Source organism: Aphelocoma coerulescens, chromosome 1, assembly GCF_041296385.1.
Source record: "Aphelocoma coerulescens isolate FSJ_1873_10779 chromosome 1, UR_Acoe_1.0, whole genome shotgun sequence".
Taxonomy (NCBI): domain Eukaryota; kingdom Metazoa; phylum Chordata; class Aves; order Passeriformes; family Corvidae; genus Aphelocoma; species Aphelocoma coerulescens.
The window spans coordinates 34,201,220-34,219,614 of NC_091013.1; the positions used below are offsets into that span (position 1 = coordinate 34,201,220).

General features: G+C 44.3%; 1 protein-coding gene across 7 annotated transcripts; it reads left to right on the forward strand.

Annotated features, from left to right (window-relative positions):
- The first annotated feature begins 1,939 nt into the window (after positions 1–1,939).
- Positions 1,940–13,538, forward strand: LOC138106265 (regucalcin). 7 transcript variants are annotated; one of them, XM_069006595.1, is made up of 7 exons: positions 1,940–2,028; positions 2,325–2,537; positions 5,322–5,504; positions 6,786–7,001; positions 8,490–8,621; positions 12,301–12,455; positions 13,190–13,538. In XM_069006595.1, the coding sequence occupies exons 2-7, from the start codon at positions 2,375–2,377 to the stop codon at positions 13,238–13,240; spliced, it is 900 nt and encodes a 299-aa protein (XP_068862696.1). In that variant the 5' UTR covers positions 1,940–2,028; positions 2,325–2,374; the 3' UTR covers positions 13,241–13,538. The 7 variants fall into 7 exon arrangements, with proteins under 7 accessions (XP_068862696.1, XP_068862686.1, XP_068862725.1 ...); XM_069006585.1 differs by having other exon boundaries at positions 1,945–2,028; positions 2,372–2,537; XM_069006624.1 differs by having other exon boundaries at positions 1,947–2,032; positions 2,372–2,537.
- The last annotated feature ends 4,857 nt before the right edge of the window (positions 13,539–18,395 follow it).

Here is an 18,395-nt window from a genome sequence, read left to right on the forward strand (position 1 = left end):
GTGCTGCAACAGTGGGAAGTTCCCAGTGGGGAAGGCGCAAGGTAGCACAAGCTTTGGCAGCCACCTCTTCTGTGCTCTTCTCTCCCACAGTAAACTTGTACTGGCAGAAGATGTCATCTGATGCTCTCTGTGAAGGCACCCCAACCATGGATTCCTCCCTGTTCTACCTTTCAACAAGCTTGGATCAGCCATTACAGAAAAGACAAAGCAGGGGTGCTGTCCTATGTAACTAGAGATCCAAGCTCAAAATACAAGGCAGAGTGTGTGTTGTAACCTAGCACTTAGAGAAGCTGTTAATTTTCTCCCAAGGTGTGTGCCAGCACACAGCTTGTTTTGATGCCTCCAAACCATGCTGGCAAATGCCTAAGTCAGCAAGGAGCAGAGAGATTGGTGAGGTGGGTTGAGGATGTATCTCCTATTGCTGCTGGATTCAGTAAGCTTTTGCATTGTATCCCAAATGGCCTTGTAGTGTGCAAAGACAATGGGAGAGCAGTAAATGTGGCTAAACTTTGTAAGAAGCAATAATTGTCCTTGTAGTTAATGAATTCTTTGCATGCATTTTTTTAAAACTTCTGCATCTTCTTTCCATGTTGTAAAATGTATGGAAAAAAAGGACAGAGATGTGACGCTTTTTTTCTGGATGTTTTTCTGTGTTGGCTGTTGCTAATAATTTGCTTGCCTCAGGTCTGAGATGAAATCCTTCTATTTGTTGTACATGTAGCAGTAGGACAGAAAGAGAAATTCAGTGCTAAGCACAGAAGGAATGCCATGGAAGCCTATAAAATAGAAGTCTTAACTGCTCAGATAAAGCCACAATAAGTTAATAAATATCACATCAGTGCTCCATCAAAAGAAGCATACATGAAACACATGTTGGTAAGGTCATGTAGCCCATGAACTTTCCAAATATACCACTACTAGAAAAAATTGTGACCAAGTGAAGCCTGGGCTGTGAGCACCTGCTTTATGAATAAAGGCAACCAAATAAAAATATTCAACAGGAGATAATTGCCAAGAGGGTGTATGATAACAAAGAGGTAAATCTGTAAGAGGAGCTTTGTGGGGACTACCTCCTAAAAGACCATGCTGGATGCTATGTGCTCACTGGTGTGCAGTACCCCTTGAATAATGGGGCTGCTACATGAGCTGGAAACCAAAGTCTGGATGGGGGAGAAGTGAGTTTTGGAGCAGCTTAGTTAATTCTGGTTTGTGGGGACACAGCAGCAAGCCAGCCTGTGCCTGCCTTGTGCTCCTGAGTTTCCAGGAAGAGACACACAAGACTCGCAGCAGTGAGCCTGAAGCCACTTGATGTCACTGATCCCTGTGGGGATCACCAACTCCAAGTCAAAAGGCAATATGTCATAGGATGCTGAAGAGGAGACCTGAGATATAAAAAGTACCCACTGCTTTGAAACTTGAGGCCTGGGAGCTGTAGTGACCATAGCACAGAGATAAGCAGGCACAACAGAGCACTGTATCTGCAAATTTTGATGCCAGCTGTTTGCCTCGTGGCTTTGAAAGTTTTTGAGACTATACAGCACAGGGAGTAAAAGAGGGCACAGCATGCTAAAGGGCCAGGATTTCTGGATAACCAAGGTGCTGCTGCAGGAGCTGTTAAGGTTCCCTGATGCTGGAAGTCAGGGCCAAGGTTCTGTGGCAAGAAGGCAAGCAGAAACCAGGCCTTTTGGGAATCAGCCTCTCTGGGGGCTGAGAAAACTGGGCACCGCGGTGGGAAACTTCTCCCTCTTTTTCCGCCCTGCAGCTCTTGGAAGCGGTGGGGGGGGCGAGCCGCTGCTGCTTGAGCAGCCGCCACGCCTCGCTCCCGGGGCTCGCCGCGCACGGAGAGGAGGATCCCGAAGGGCCCGGCAGGAGAGCCCGGCCCGCGGGGGGCCGCCCCTGGCGAGGGCCGCTTGCCCTGTCCGAGCCCGCGGCAGGAGCCCGAGCGGCGGGGGCGTGCGGGGCCGTGCTTTGTTGTTATTGCGAGTTACCTGTATTTCTTGGTGTTCCTCTTCTCTCCCGCGTTCACAGGCAGGTACATCGGTACGAGCACACTCGTGTGTGTACATGACACGGCGGCACACGCCGTGCGCCCCAGCAGCCGGGCGTGCGGGGGCGGGCCCGCCGGCAGAGCGGCCTTTCCCTCCCTGCGCCCGCACGCACCCCGCGATTTAAATTTTTCCCTCCTTTTTATAATTCCCCCCTTTTTTTCCTTCTTTTTTATTTTCTTTTTTTAAATTTTTTTTTCTTCTTTTCTTTTCTTTTTCTTTTCTCTCCCCCCCCCCCCCCCCCCCCCCCCCCCCATTCCCGTTCGTTGGTCCCCGCAGGCCGTGGCGGGGCCGGGGGTCACACGCGGTGACGATTCCCTCCGCAGGCCATGTCGTCCGTCAGGATCGAGTGCGTGGCCAAGGAGGGCTGCAGGATCGCGGAGTCGCCCGTGTGGGACGAGAAGGAGGGCGCGCTCCTGTACGTGGACATCACGGGTAGGAAGGTGTGCCGCTGGAGCCCGGTCACCAGGCAGGTGCAGGCCATTCCTGTGGGTAAGGAGCCGCTGGAAAACCCCCTCTGTGTGCGGGAGCTGCGTGTTGGGACTCGGGCTGTGTCCCTTGGCAGCTGCACGGTGCTCAAAGCTGGAGACCTTTCCCTACAGCCGGGGTTTCCCAGGCTGCCAGCACACTGGGACTATGTACAGACACTAGATACAGACCAGAGGTAGTTCTGGAGACTTCCCTTCTGATTTTGTGCTACTGGGTTATGTTTGATCTATTTCTTTTTCCTGTAAGTTGTCCACAACTCGCTCTCTTTTGTTCCCACTCTGTCCCAGAAGTAACGCTCTTCTGTTGGTGTTTATAGTAGTTCTGATTTGAATGATCAATGCTCATAATATTTTCTCTATTGAAAGATTTCCAAAAACGATTTAAGAAGTTGATACTTTTTTTAAGGTAATGGTGTCACCAGCTACAGTCTCAGTGGTTTGAGTATTTATTCCAGAAAGGAAGAGATATGCTAACTCTTAGAAAAAAAGGATTGCAGATTTACTGCTGGATGTGATAAAGTAAATATTTGTGTTGGGAGACAGCTCCTTAAGTGGTTTCAGTACAATTTATTTTTTTCTCATGTTCAGTAACAGTTGGTGAAAATCAATTTTGCCTACCTGTAAGCTGTTCTCATTATTCACTAGAAACTGATCTGAGCTTATCTGCCTTTCAAATTACTGTAGTTTCCAATTTTAAGATGGGAGAAGGCCTGATACTAATTTTGGAAGAGTTGCTTCCCAAACTCACTTCCTCTTAGTTTAGCTGAGGAAGTGTGCTTCTTCTTGCCTTTCCCCTCAACTTGATCTGCTCTCAGAGGTGTAATCTTTTACTTGCGGCCTCTAGAGAGGTGGAAGGGAGAGCACACCACATTTTATTGTTTCCTCTCTTTAGTAATAAAATAATTATGGTTAATAGCTGTGCCTTTGGGAATACCATGATTAAAAGACAAAAAAAAAAAAACCACCAACCTCCAAACAATCAAAGAATGCCATGTGATTATAGTAGTGGGTCTCCTAAGTAGAAACTAAGAAAGAAATTATTCATTATTATGCTTATAGAGAATTACAGCGACCCCATGCTTAGAAAAAACTTCTGATGCCCTTTTTGACTCCGCAGGGGAAACACTGTAAATGTATAACTGGGCCTGGAGGGGAGACCTTATGGTCAGTTTTCTCTTGGGCATAAGATGGTGCTGCAAATCAATCAGTTCCTGCGGGTGCTGCTTTAACAAAGCCCTCCGGGGTCGCAGCAGACTGAGCTGGATGCATGGGCTGAGACACTGCCTGTGCTGTTTGTTCAGTGAACAGTAGGGTGGCTGCGTCCTCATGCATCCCTTTCTTCTGGGGTGCTTTGTCAGGAAGGTAAGGGGCCGTTCTTGTGGCTGTAGGGGCACCTGGATGTCCAACACCTCCAGTGGACAGCCGTGCTTCGGGGCTGCTCCCCCCAGGGTGGGAGGAGGGCCCTGGGGGCTGCCCAGGTGGAAGGAGTCCTCTGAGCCATGGCCCCAGGCTTTTTCCTGGTGGAGCAAAGGTAGACTTGCAATCCCATGCTCTGCTAGGAAAGCCCCTGCCGCTGATACAGACAGAGAACCACTTTTATTAGTGTGGTTACTTGGCAATCCAAAGACCAGCAAAATTACTATGTGTGGCAGGTGCCACACATGGCTGAGGGGACTCTGCTGCCCTCTGTGCTGGCACGGGAGGAAGGAACGGCACCTCAGTGTAAATGAGCCCAGACCACCAGCAGCCTCAGCTGCTACGGCAGAACTTGCAGTCCAGGTGTGCATCTCCAGTGCTGGGGGCAAATAGCGTTTGGATTTCTGTCATGGTGGTACTGCTGCCAGGGCTCCAAGGGAAGGGGCATCCTGACCCATGAGCAAACAGCTGGAAAGGAGCAGTTCCTCTTGGCACCTAGTGGTGACTGGTAGTGGTTGTAAGTGTTTGTGAAACTATTACCTAATTATACCCCTGCAAAGCCATAAATACAAGAAATGTTTCAGTTTCAAATTTAAAAATTAGCGATTAGTCCCACGTATAGAAAATATTATGCCAGATTTTGTTGCCCTGCCTAAAGTTATTAATGCCTATATTGCATCTGATGTTAGGCTTTTACAGAAATGTTATCTTCACGCTCACTGGGGTTTTTTTTTACTAATTCCTTTATAATAACCTGCAATTGAGGTTTTATGCATAATAGCTCAAGTGAGTGTAAACTAATCATGGAGCATTTACTAGTTTTCTGTTTTGTTTTAGCTCTTGGGAAGTCCTGCCACTCTTGGTGTGTTTTTGGTGCTGCTGGACGTTTGAGCAGCACAGCAGAGTGTGGTGTGGGGGGGTGTCTCTCCTGCCCACTGTGTCCTGTCCCAGTGCAGAGATACTCTGCCTCCATCACTGTAGGGCTCATTTGTGCAGGAGCTGTGCTAAATAAACACAGTTGCTCTAGAGCTCTTGTGGCAGTTGATTTTTCCCTTGGAGAGGGGGGAACCCATACAGTAAGCTATTGTAAAAAGTATATGTTCCTGTCCCCCTTTTTATACTTTTTTTTTTAATTCAGCTCCTAGCTCAACTAGGTGCTGGTAATGATTATAGCCCCTGGTAGCAGTGGTAATACTCAAGTTCATATGACATAATCTGTTTCTATGTATTTAAACATCAATTTTGTTGGTAGAAAAGTAGGTTGTTTCTCTTACCTGTGGTTTCACTGAGTTCAGATTGCATGTCTAAAATGGGCAGAAGAGAAATATCCCTTCACAGCACATCCCACTTTTCAATTTCACTCTGTTTCCAGATGCTCCTGTGAGCTCCGTGGCTCTCCGGAAGTCTGGGGATTATGTCATCACCCTAGGAACCAGGTTTGCTGCTTTGAAATGGAAAGAGGAGCTGGTAACCACCATCACTCAAGTGGACAAGGATAAAGCAAATACTCGGTTCAATGATGGGAAGGTGGATCCTGCAGGGAGGTATTTTGCAGGTATGCTGCAGGCTCTTCCTTCCCTCTGGTGCTTGCTGGGTTTTGGTGATAATATGCAGTGATCAGTTGTAGCAAGTTTTCCTTCACAGTTAAGTGGTGGGGATTTTTTATTGTCTTCAAACGGAGTTCAATCCCATTTACAAATCTATTTGTATCACCTGGGCACTATCTAATCTGGACTATTTTGTTTAAAAAAGGCCGACTATTTGGAGCCTGCCTAGTTTAAGATACTGGCCTTGCCTCTTCCCTGTCAGCTACTTGTTTTTTGAATACTGGAAGGGTGCCAACAGAAAATACTTTTCTAGTGAGAAATTTAGTATATTGTGTGGTTTGTTCTTCATAAATCAGAATTTTATTTCTAAAAACTAAGAGACTATTCATCCTGGAGATGAGAAGGCTCAGGGGATCTTACCTGTATGTGTAAGTACCTGACTGGGGAGGGAGTAAAAAAGATGGAGACCAGACTCTGCTCAGTGATGCCCACTGAAGGACCAGAAGGAGTGGGCACAAACTGAAACTCATTCAGTTCTGTATGGATGTAAGAAAATTCTTTTACTGAGGATGATCAAACAGTGGAACAGGTTGTCCAGAGAGACTGTGGAGTCTTCATCCATAGAGATCTTCAACACCCAACACTGATGGGAGGAATCTGCAGTGTTTGACCCTGCTCTGAGCAGGGGGTGATCCTGGATGATCTCCAGAGGTGCCCTCCAGCCTCAGCTGTGATCCTGTCCTCCTGTTTTTTAAAACACCATTCTGTGCTTCTGCTGTGTCGTTCAGACCCGAGGCTTACCTTAAATTGCATTTACCCAGCCTCTCCAGAGCTGGTCTCGGCTGCCAACTTCAAGCTGCAAAGATGAGATTTGCTTTAAAAGAGGCTTTAGTGTAAGACTCATTCTGAGGGAGGAGGTAATTTTTTTCCACTCTCTCAGCTCTACAAGACATCAAGATTTATTGTAACTTAAATGCTGGCCACACCTGTCATAATATATGAATGACTGAATACAACATTTTGCAGGAATCATGCTGCACACCATTTCTGCCCCAAAAATGTTCAACAAAAGAACAAAAGCTGTGTTTTTTCACCTTCTGCTAAGAGCAAGCACTTTGAAAATGCACCTTTTCCTTTTGATTCAGTTTTTTCCTTAAATTTCAGAAGCCATCTTCACTGCTCCCTTCTATTCTGGCAGTGTGACCATCATCATAGTGAGGGACTGCCCCTAGACCTGGAGGAGAGTCCATTCACTCTGAACCTGCTTCCTCCCCTTTGGCTCTTCACAGGTACAATGGCAGAGGAGATTCGTCCCGCTGTGCTGGAGAGACACCAGGGCTCTCTGTACACGCTCTTCCCTGACCTCTCAGTGGTGAGGCACTTTGACCAGGTGGACATTTCTAATGGGCTGGACTGGTCGCTGGATCACAAAACCTTCTTCTACATTGACAGCTTGTCCTACTCGGTGGATGCTTTTAATTATGACCTCCAAACTGGAAAAATTGGTATGAGTGGTTGTATTCCAAAATAATTGTTTGTGCCTAGAGATTGTGATGTTTGTTTCTGCTCTGGTTATTACACAGATGATCAGAGCTTTGGGAGCACTTATCCAGAAACCTCTTTAGAGCAAAACAACAGAAGACATATTAACATCTGTCTGTGCCTCCGTAGGCTCCTGGCTCAAACCAGTCAGGGTCGTTTGGTAATGCTATAAAGTATTTAAATTGCGTGGCAGTTTGAGTAGTAATCTGTACTACTGTTGCTAAACACAAGGCGTATCTGATCTTCCAATGTGAAAAGGACAAAGTGTATCTCATCTGTCTGTTCCTGTGGCTGCGTGTTTCTTGTTACTGGCAGCGCAGGCAAAGTGACAGCAAGCTTGTACTCTTGTGCAAAACCTCTGCCAGCTTCTCTAGATATTTTTTCACTCTTCACCCTGTTTTGTTTTTTAAAATATAAGCTATTAAATGAAGATTCTGCAGAAAGAACAAGGCAACAACAGTAGCAGTAACTCAAAGCTTCCTTCATTATTTTAAAACAAAACAACGCCTTAAGGGTTTCTACAAGCTTGGGCAAAAGAAAAATTCAGGTGACTTGGACTAGTAATTTGCTTTTGAGTACATGGGCTGAGGTATTTGCATTAAAAGAACACAGCCAATTTGATGTTTAGCTTTAAAACTCTGAATTTAAAGTAAATTTGGATGTAGCACTTTGTCCTAATGATTCTCTGCTATGGCTTACAACTGAGTTTTTCCTTAGGAAATAGGGTATTTCTCTCTCTCACTCGTTCTTGCTCACTCTTTCTGTGGGCAGCCTGAAAATCCCCAGGAGAAAAAAGGAAACTCATTAAGAATATTGCTGCATATGAGAAACATTGAAGTTGTCAGAGCATGAAATAAACAATGGTGGAACGTTGGGTTTAATTTTATTTAATAACAGTGGTAAAAGTTCAGATAGAGTTGTTTGTTTTTAGGTTGATAGTATGCCTTTGAAATTGATGCGTTTCCTAACTCTGCGTTTATGTAAGCTCTCAGTTTATAGATCTGAAGGTCAGTTTTGTGTTGGAACAGTGATTATTGGCATGTTCCAGCAAACTGTTTGAAAAGTCTCCAGCTGGAGCAACCCCTACCTGAAATTATTCAAACTGCTTTTAGAACAAGCAATTAATTTTATGAATATATCTAACATTAATTTATTCAGTTATTCATTTAATATTGCAAGTAGGGAACACGAGTGGTGCACTAGAAATGAATGCCAGAAAAAAGGATTATACTTTCAATGGGTAGAAACTGACCCACAGGCTTTCATGCTGAGAAACAACTGTCTCGGGAAACAAACAGGCCAGCAGACACAATCTATTTCTTTCGTGGGAAAAGAACTCAGGGCCTCAGCACAGCTTTTGAAAATAATAGTACAAATAACTCTGCTGGGCTGTAACTGATAAAAATTTTAACAACTGTTTCACTCAGTTCTGTGGTTCTTCTAACCTGCAGGCAACCGCAGGAGTATATACAAACTGGAAAAAGAGGAGAGCATTCCTGATGGGATGAGCATTGACACAGAAGGAAAACTCTGGGTAGCTTGTTATGATGGTGGGAGAGTGATTCGCCTTGACCCTGAGACAGGTAAGTCCTTGCAAAAGATGGACTGGAATTTTGTGCTAAACAAAACAAAACAGGTGGAAATAAAAACAAGTGAGAGGTGGGGCTTTTTTTTTTTTTTTTTTTTTTTTTTTTTTTTTTCTTTTTCTTATTGCTTTAAACGATTTTATGTCCCTGCTCTCAAAAATTACCTTTGTAAATAAGTCTCCATTGTTCCCAGCATCTGTTGTGTTGGAACAGATAAAGTCGCTAAGGAGATCGTCATTCTCCTTGTGAATTGTTTGAGTTAGCATCCTATTGCATCCTCCAAAATTAAGACCAGTGTTTACCTCTTTGATAAATGGGAAAGATGACTTAAGCCATTTTTGAGTCTTGTTTCTTCAGCTTAGTGTATTATTTTGGGCAGCCTACTGGATTTTATTACAAGTCCCACAGGACACTGATGCCAGCAACATATTTTTTATTGTTGAAAGTTATTTACACGATCAATTTTGCAAAGAAATAATCAAAAAATGTTTAATGAATACCACAGCATTTTATCATTCCCGCAGTAATGTCTTGGGTGTGCCCATTGTCTGAGTCTGTCCTTCATTGCTGGTCTCATTTGGACTCCAGTGATGTGCCAGGGATGATTTACTCTGGGTAAAAAACACATGTAAAGCACTTAAGGGAAACTGAACCACACTGGCTAGAAGGGGCCGCTGGGTGAGAATGGGAGTGTGATTTTGTCAGATCCCAGACAGCACAAGTTTGCATCATGCAGCAGAAGAGCAACTGCACTGGGATGCATCTGGAGTCTAGTAGAAGGCTTGGGGTTTTGTGGGACTGGGGATTCAGGGACGCCAGTGCCTCGTCTGCAGCACACAGCAGAGCTGTGTGTGCACATGTGCACCAGCCTTTCTTCTGACTCTGCTGGAAACCTTTACTTGAGGCTCAGACTGTGCTTTCCCCCTCACCTTTTAATCTGTACCCATCCAAAGTCTTGCTAACCTGTGGGACTTCTGTTCTGCAGAGTATGCACCCCAGCGCTAGGGTGCTTCCTTCTCCTCCTCCAGGAGAAGCAAGCTCCAGATGGGAGAAATTTTGGGAAAATCTGCTGTAAGATGTCTCCAGCAGTGCTTTGGCTTGTTTCTGGACCCACATCCTCTCACTTTGGTGGGCAGAGCACTCCTTGGTGACATCCACCAGCCCTCTGAATACCCTTCTGGAGTATTAGACTCAATCATTTTTCCTCTCTGTTTCACTGTTTCCACCTTTTTCCTCCCTGGCCTTTTTTATTTCTTCCTGACCTTTTTTTTTCCCTCCCTTTTTTCACTTGTTTTCCTTCTCCCTTTTGGAGGTGTTTTCATATGGGAAAGCTGGAGGGAATAGTGTTCATAACCAGATGCACAGGGATAGTAAGAATATTGATGGCAGAGTACATATCCCTAATGCACTCCCAGTTCTTAACTATGCTCACAGATGGATGAGATACTGATGTGTTGGTAGTGTATTTCTCAGTGTATTTCTCTTCCATGAACCTGTTCTGTCTCCCCCTCACCCATGCCATAGCACTTGCAGGGAACAGTGTTATGAAGTTTCACAGGATAAGTGTCTGTGTCAAAAAGAGCCACCTTTTTTTTGTGACTATCTCATGCTTACCTGCCCTCTCATGCTAGCATTTTAAAGTAATATCTAAAATCTTCAATTTGCTGAATTCTGAATGAATTGTAATTATTTAGGGAGATAACACAGACAGGCTTGAACAGAATTCTCTGAAAGTCTCTCTTTTAACTCACAATAGCCATTAAGTGTGGCTTGAATGGCTGTCAGCCAGTTGCAGATACATTCACTGATAAAGAGCTCATCTAAAGCATGTGAGGGATTTTCAGGTTTCAATGATAACAAAGCCTGGACTTTGTTTTTAGGGCAATGGGACGAGGAAACTTGTTTGTTTGGCATCTTTCCTAGGTGAAGGTTTAGAGGTTCAGAATGAAACAGCTTTTTGGGTCTAGGCTTCTGTAGCAGAGATGGCTGCTGCCTTTAGATTGAGGGTGTGCTACAGGGAAGAGCTGATGGCTGATGCCATGGGGTTTGCAAATGACTCAAAAGGGATGTCTAACTTACATGTTATGTTACCTTCTGGTCACTTAGTGACCTGCTAGTTTTATTCTTTTAATTAGAATCCTAGAACCATTAGGGTTGGAAAAGGCCTCTAAGGTCATCGAGTCAAACCATCAACCAGCACTGCCAAGTACACCCCTAAACTGTGTCTTTAAGCACCACATCTACATGATTTTTAAACACTTTCAGGGATGATGTTTCCACCACTTGCCTGGACAGCCTGTTCCAATGCTTGACAACCCTTTCAGTGAAGAAATTTTTCCCTAATGCCCAAACTAAACCTCAATTAAATATTTTACAGTTCTTCCTAATGATTGTTTTTAATAGCCTTTGATTTTTATAGTGTCAAAAAGATTTACTACATTTGTCTTTTCTATAGATGCCAAGCACAGAGTAGTAATACTTCAGATAGATTGTAGAACAGCCAGGTGCAGATTTTCTTGGAACTCCAGGGAGACATTGCTCATCTCAGAGCTTTGTAAATGATACCTTCCAGGCTGTTATCCACTGAGAGCACTCTACAACTGCAACCAGAGTCTATCCCCTGGTCTTTGGGGCTCATGCCTCTTTTCCTACAGTTCATGATTTTTTTTGTTTTGAATGCCCTTCCCACTCACTTTCTCCCAGACTTGGTGTCAGTCAATTTCTAGGGCTCCCAACATCAAAGTTACTTTCCTGCTATTTCAATACATCACTAAAGTTAGTTGCTGTAAGGGGACCAAGCCCTTTACATATGCAGTTGGGAGGACAGAAAAATGACACATTTTGTAAGGAAATTCATGTGCTTTAGCATATTTCTAGAAAGAGAAACTCACAGGTACATCAAATAGGCATAATGGGAATAGGCTCTTACTGCCCGAGATTAGGAGAAATTTTGGGAAAATCTGCTGTAAGATGTCTCAACAGCCTTCTGGTTAGGGCTGGAGGAGATCTGTTCACTATCATCATTAAGACCGTAGCTGTTTGTTGGCATAGTAAGTGCGTAGTATTATTTATGGTAGCGCTAGTTTCTTGTAAACAGCAGACATGTCCCATGATCCCTCTTTTATGGAAGCTTGATTTGAAAGACTTTTGGAATTTCAGGAAAAACTTCTAGGAATTAATCTTCCTTAACTGCAGGCAGTAGAGGTGTAGCAGGAGGTTCGCCTCAGTAATGCTGCACGAGGTCTGCTCGCTCCAGGCTGCCTTTGTAGTTAAAAGTAGAAAAGTCAGCAGGTCTAGGGTGTGATTCATGTGACCTGTTTTAGAGAGGCATCCTATCCCATTTCCATTGACTGCATGGACAGCCTAGATGACAAGCTCAGATATGTGTCTGTGCTGTGGATGTTAGCGCTTAATTAGAGGACAAACTGGGATTGGAATGGGATTTGTTTGTGATACCTGAAACAGAAACTTGTCAAACAATACATCATCAACAACAGGGTTCACAGAAGTCTGGTTTCTCCCTGTCTTGGTGCTCATCAGTCAGGATGGGATGTCCCCCAGCCCTGGTTCCCACTTCTGCAGAACACCTGGCTCCACAACAGTTATTTGCAATAATTTGTTTAAATTTATTGTTGTAAGTAGACAAACAGGAAACATCATGTGTGCTTTCCTTCAGGAAAAAGACTCCAGACTGTGAAACTTCCAGTTGACAAAACAACTTCCTGCTGTTTTGGAGGAAACGATTATTCAGAAATGTATGTGACTACTGCCAGTGATGGGATGGATAAAGAGTGGCTTTCACGGCAACCACAGGCTGGTGGGATTTTCAAGGTGAATGATACTTTCTCCTTTCGTTTTAGAAAGCCATTTTTCACTCTTGATTTTTTCAGGTAGCAAAGCAGTTGGGAGTGGTGGGAAGCTGGAAAAAGATAGTTGTTAGAACACTGATCATATATGTTAAGTATTTGTATTTTTTGTTCCTGTTGCGGAAGGTTAAATGCATTTAGAGATTTGAAGATACTTTGGGGTTTAAACTTTGTAACAATGCTGATAGTGCAGATTTTCTATGCAATCATCTCTTTATACTTCTCCCTCTCCCAACACTGTTTGCATTTTCTATTTATTATGGAAAGGATGGGTAAATACTTACATGTCTTAATCAGTGGCAGATAAAAGCATCTGCTTTTATTTACTTTCTAGTTAATTATCACAAAGTTCTCTCTTTAAACATTTGTTCTGCTGGGATTTGTTTTAAAGCCCTGCTCTTCTCTGTGTGTGCATGCCGAAGGTTACATTGTGAACTGCAGAATTAAGGCTTAGCAGTATCTAAGAGAAGAGGCTTTTGGGGAATGGACTCTGGCCTGTGATTGCTGAGCTTTAGAGAAAAGAGCATGCATTGAAATTCCTAGTTGTGATGAGCTGATGGGTGCAAAATGTAGTAGGATGTTACGTTGGAGGACACAGTCTTTTTCTCAGTTAAAGCATGTCTAGTTGTGTAAGGAAAGCAAGTGTGTGATAATGGTGAATTACTGCTCTAATTTTTTTTTTCCTCTGTGTTTTAACAGATAACAGGACTGGGGGTGAAAGGAGTTCCACCATATCCATTTGCAGGTTAAATACACACTCTTCAGAAGGGATTAGAGAGGGCTGACATAAGCAAGACAAGTCTGAAGGTCTTATTCTGGTGTACAGCATCTTTGCTTTGAAATCATGACACCATTATAATATTTCACCAGGAAAGGATGAAAAACTACTGAAATACATGGAATATTTTAAAACTGATCTTTTTTTCCCCTTTAAACTTACTTTAAATATATGATGGTGCTTTTACTGTTGTGCTAAAAAGATTGTCATCCTAATAAGCTACTGTTGTAATTCTATTTTATGATTAAATAGTATTTTAATATCTTTTTATTTCGTATTCTTCTGTCTCATTTGCAACTTATGTTATATTGTTTTACTGATTAAACTACTTGTACTGTCTCTTTTACATATTTTTGAAGTTCCTCATAAAACGCCGTTTGGTGGTCTTACCACTGTTTTAACTGTAACCTAGTTTGTCCTATGATGTTCTCAACAACTGAAACATTAATACCTCTCACTGTGCACCTGCAGCTTCCTTCTAACAGGTCTTGGCTGTGGCTGTGCTTAAATTAACTCTGGCCAGAGCTGATCACCCTCTCTCCCCTGTGCATGCTACCATATTGCTCATTTTGTTGAATATAAACACAGATTTTTGGAATCAAGAACTGTATCTTTTTCCATCATTTGAAGATCTTTGCCTGTTCTGGGGACATCCATGATGACAGGAAAACATCAGGCATTCTTGACCATTTGTGCATAAAGCACCACCTGCACATACCTTCTCCTGAACCAACCTCCCCCAGAGGACAGAGAGGCAAGGCAGGCCCACATGCCCAAATAGACGCTGCTTTTACAAATGTGGAGGAAAGGGAAGTTCCATTGTGATTTCTTCACACTACCTGTTGTAAATGAAAAACTTACTCTCTGGATTGCATTTTGCAGTCCAGTGAGAGGGCTGGTAACTTCAGGCCTGTATGTGCTGCAACAACTGTGATGTATCTCAGTTGGATTTTAAACTGTGGATTTTTGCTCTTGGAATGTTACATGTTCCCATGCTAGTGTACCTCCACCTGCAGGTGGAACAGCTGTCTGTCCCCACCCTGCTGTGCGAGGGTAACCCACCAAGTGACTGCCTAGTGAGCCTGTGGCATTGCGTTTTGTCTCCAGGTAGCTCCAAGAATCAGCACATAATGGTTTGCCATCTTTGCAGGCCTTTGGAATTAGTTTCTGATGGAACTTCTGATGGAGTTAGTTTCTTGTGTCAGCCGTGCCCTCGAGTGTGCAGTGGGTGACTCAGCTGCCCACTGAGGCCTTGGTGCTGCTTTGATCCTAGGGTTCAAAGATTATTGTGTGCAAGTTACTGTTTCCCCTCTTTTAATCATGCAGGGGTCTGTCTTGGCAGCTGGAATAAAAAGGAGATTTAAGCAGCCCCACTTCAGTGTGGATGAGCATGAGGCAGTGAAGGAAGCTGGGCCTTGTTCTTTGTGGAACGTCTATATCCTTCATTTACTTTGTGCTACAAGGCAATCTCAAACACAGTATTGAGAAAGCTTGAGTTGAGGCAGATGATGAATGTGGCAAGTTCAGGGCTCTGATCTCACTAAAGTCACAAATCTGGTGATACCTGCAGCTCAGGAACCGTGCTGTTGGGCTGCTGTGGTTGATCACTAATGGAGATCCAGAGAAAATAAGTAAACACAGATAAGCTCCCTCTGCCATCGCTGTTGAGGTTTTGTACCTGTCCTCACCCTCATACCACCACAATGGCAGTAGGGTGATTGCCAGCACAACACAAAATACCAAACTGATCATTTTTATCTTGCTGCATTAGAAAAGTAAGAGCAATAGCTTGTACAGGCATGAAAAATCAGGTCAGAGATTAGTTTATCATAGCTGGCCAGGAGGCACCCATGAGACGCAGGGAGGACATGGCTGCTGGAGCCCCTCTTCCTCCATGCTGTGCGTGGGTGGCACTGGGCAAATGTCTGAATAACACGTTTCTTTGTGCTTGTGAGTGTGGGAGCAGAGGCAGGTAAAATAAGCTGCTGCAGACATTTTACAAATGAATGCCACCTCCCCCTTCTGTAAAAGCATCTGCTCGGCTTTGCTACACAGGTTTCATGGGCTTCACATGAGCAGGAAGAGCCAAGTCTGCCAGGAGAGTTGCATTTTTAATGTTGCCGAAATGCCCTGGGAGCGCGTCTCTGCGCAGCCTCCAGTGCAGAGGCAGTAGCTGCTTCCCGCACCCCAGCCCCGAGGAGCCCAAACTGGTGCTGCCGGCATATTTTGACTCGAGTCCCATGACAGAGCACTGGATCTGGCAAACTGGAGCTGAGCCATTGCCGGTTCCCTCAATTAGGAAGGCTCCCTGACTTTTGTTTAATCCCTCGCTTATTAATGGCGCTCACCTCTTTGATCAAAGACCAGCACTGATTTCAATTAGGGTTGAGCAAGAACCCAGTGACAGGAAAGGCTGTATCAGGAGGAGCAGCTGCTGTGCCCTGAAGGGTTTCTTCACCCTCATGACCAAAATCTATAGTCATAGGTGAAGCGTAGTTATTCCAAACCAAGCTGGAGAAAGCTCTTGTAATCCTTTGCTGGCAAAATAGCTCTGCTGAAATAAAAGCAGGCGGCACTGACTGCTTGGGGAGCTCCAGTTCTTCCCATCTCAAGCACAGGGGAGGGACCAGGCCCTTCCTACAAAAGGGTGAAACCCGAAAAGATAAGCCTTTTGGCTTCACTTTTGGACAACACTGTCGAGTGTGATATCGCTGGGGTGAGTAGCTATGCCTGTATCTGCCCGGGGTTTTTAATACCTGTGTCTTCGTTAACTCTAACCATGCCTGTTGTCATCTCCAAGATGGAGACAGTGGCAGAGGTGCGTAAAAACTTGAAGAAACCAGGACAACCAAATAACAGGCAAAGTTGAGTTTCTAGCGCAATGAATGACGGGATGGACCCTCAAGGGGAATAAGTAACACAAGTATATTTTGGGGAGTTGTGGGGGAAAAAGTGAAGCGATGGATTTACTAAGTATTTGCAAAGGCGCAGGGAAAAATTCCCAGCTATTGTCTGAGCACGTGCCTGTGGGGAACAGAAGACAAGTACAATTATTTAAATACCACATTATGTTGTGTGATAATGCCTTGATACTCTCCTGACTACTCTATGTTGATAAAAACTAGGGACTATAAAAAGAATTGGTAAGAGTTGCATCAGAGGATACCAAAGCAGTGGGAAAGGAGAGAGGAAGCCACACCAGAAGGAGGCAGGATGGTTGGGTGTCAACCAGAGGTACAGGCGTGCGTGGCTGCCTTTGGCCAACTTCACCAGAAACCTCTGCTTTGCAACCCAGCAACATTAGAAACAAACAAAGTGCATGGCAGGGCCAGGCTCTTTATGTTGTGGAAACAATTAAAAGAATAGCTGGCTGGCTAGCAAATACATGCACCTGCTACTGCAGAGTTGCACCATTCAACAACACCCACAAAACCTCCTAAAGTCGGTCTCTTCCTAAAGTGACTGACTTCTGGAAAGGCAGACACGGGGGATGTTGAAATGGCAGGGTGGAAGATGTGATACTTGTGTTGGTAGCCTAGAAGTGGTCAGGGTAGGAATAAGAGATGGAACAAAATGTGGCGGGGGCATCCCCAGAGCATTTGCAGCCACCTGTCTAAATTAGAGAGAAGTGTTCAGGTATAATTTTCCCAGCTGCTGTCCTTCCTCTGCCACTGGTGATCCAGCATCCAAGCTCACCCAGAAAGCTGTATGTTTGGTGTTTCCAGCTGCGGCAAGGTGAATTCTTTGTCCCTCTGCCTGGCTTGGTTTTACTTTGCTGCAGCCTGTGGTGAGGAAGTCAATCAAGTCACCAGAAGAGAAGAGCTGTATGTAAAACGTGGTTTTCTCCTCCAAAATCCATTTAGAGAAAATGCTTTGGGAAATATTTTGCAGAAAACAGGATAACTTACATATTTCACTCGTTTTTCTTTTCAATTGAAAATTAGTTTTCAGTGAAAATTATCATAACCCAGAATTTTCCTTTTGAATATGTCTTCCAGCTGAAAATGCTGTGGGAAAAAAAAAAAAGCATATTGTTCTACTTGAATGTCCCTTCAAAGTTATCATCTAGGTTAAAAGAAAGAAAGCAGAGAGTAATGTGATAATCTTTCTGAAAGCAAGCAGAGACTGGGGGTTTGTGCTGAGATGGGATGGAGCCACTGGAGGCCAAGGAAGTCTGAGAAGGTTTGTCAAGGCACCCAGAATCATTTTGCTTGTAATACAGGGATTTTGGAAGGAGTTTGACTTGGAAATATTACTGGCTTTTTCCCTAGAAATGTTTGAATTTGTCTCTGTCTTAGGGCTGTAATTTTTTAATCTCTGAATGCAGATTGATGGCGACTATGATAGGATAATACGTCTATCCCGTCTACTTGCTTATCAGGGAAACATGTTCATCCTGTGAATCATTTGAACATCAAATTAAAAAGTTCATCAAAATCTTTCATGAGTAAAGAAATGCATTGTTCCTGCATGCTGGATTGGGGCCGATTCCTCCCAAGTGGCTTCTGCCCTCACTGAGTGTGGCCCTGTCACCAAAACTCTGGTGATTGCTCTGGCTCACTGCCTGGCTTGGACTCTGTCCCCATGGCAAGCCTGCCTTGTCCCCACCTTTCTGGCCCTGCCATCTCCTACCTCTGCTGAGCAGGGCTGGGTGGGAGAAGCACTCGGCATCTTCCACTTTGCCTCCCACAGACAACAAAAAGAAGGCAAATGCCAAAGAAAGAAGAAAATAAAAGCCAGGCAAGACATCACCATCCTGCAGCATCCACGGCAATTGCTGAGACTTCCCGGCAAAAGTCCTTCCCTGTGTGTGCCACAGGCAGCAGCTTGGAGCTCTTTGCCAAAGTGGGATCAGGCTTTGCATGCTTGAGGTGAGGAGCCTTGTGACTTCACACACAAGAAAGTTGTGGCACAGCTGGGAGTAGGAGCCAAGTCTTAACGATGATAATAAGCCTTAATCACAACAATATTTTTTTCCTTATCAGAGTACTACAAAACCCTACCCTGCATCTTTCATTAACCTTCCCTTTTTAACACCCCATATTTGGGAAGACTGGGCTAACCCTTGGGGCGACCGAATGGTGTAACGCCTCAGTTTCCCTCTCGCTCTCTCCTGACATGAGCAAA

Excerpts from the sequence above, each read along its gene's own strand:
- LOC138106265 (XM_069006595.1), top strand. The coding sequence starts at position 2,375 with ATGTCGTCCGTCAGGATCGAGTGCGTGGCCAAGGAGGGCTGCAGGATC. Across the intron at positions 5,505-6,785 it reads TGCAGGGAGGTATTTTGCAG|GTACAATGGCAGAGGAGATT; the intron begins GTATGCTGCAGG and ends GGCTCTTCACAG. Across the intron at positions 12,456-13,189 it reads AGGCTGGTGGGATTTTCAAG|ATAACAGGACTGGGGGTGAA; the intron begins GTGAATGATACT and ends GTGTTTTAACAG.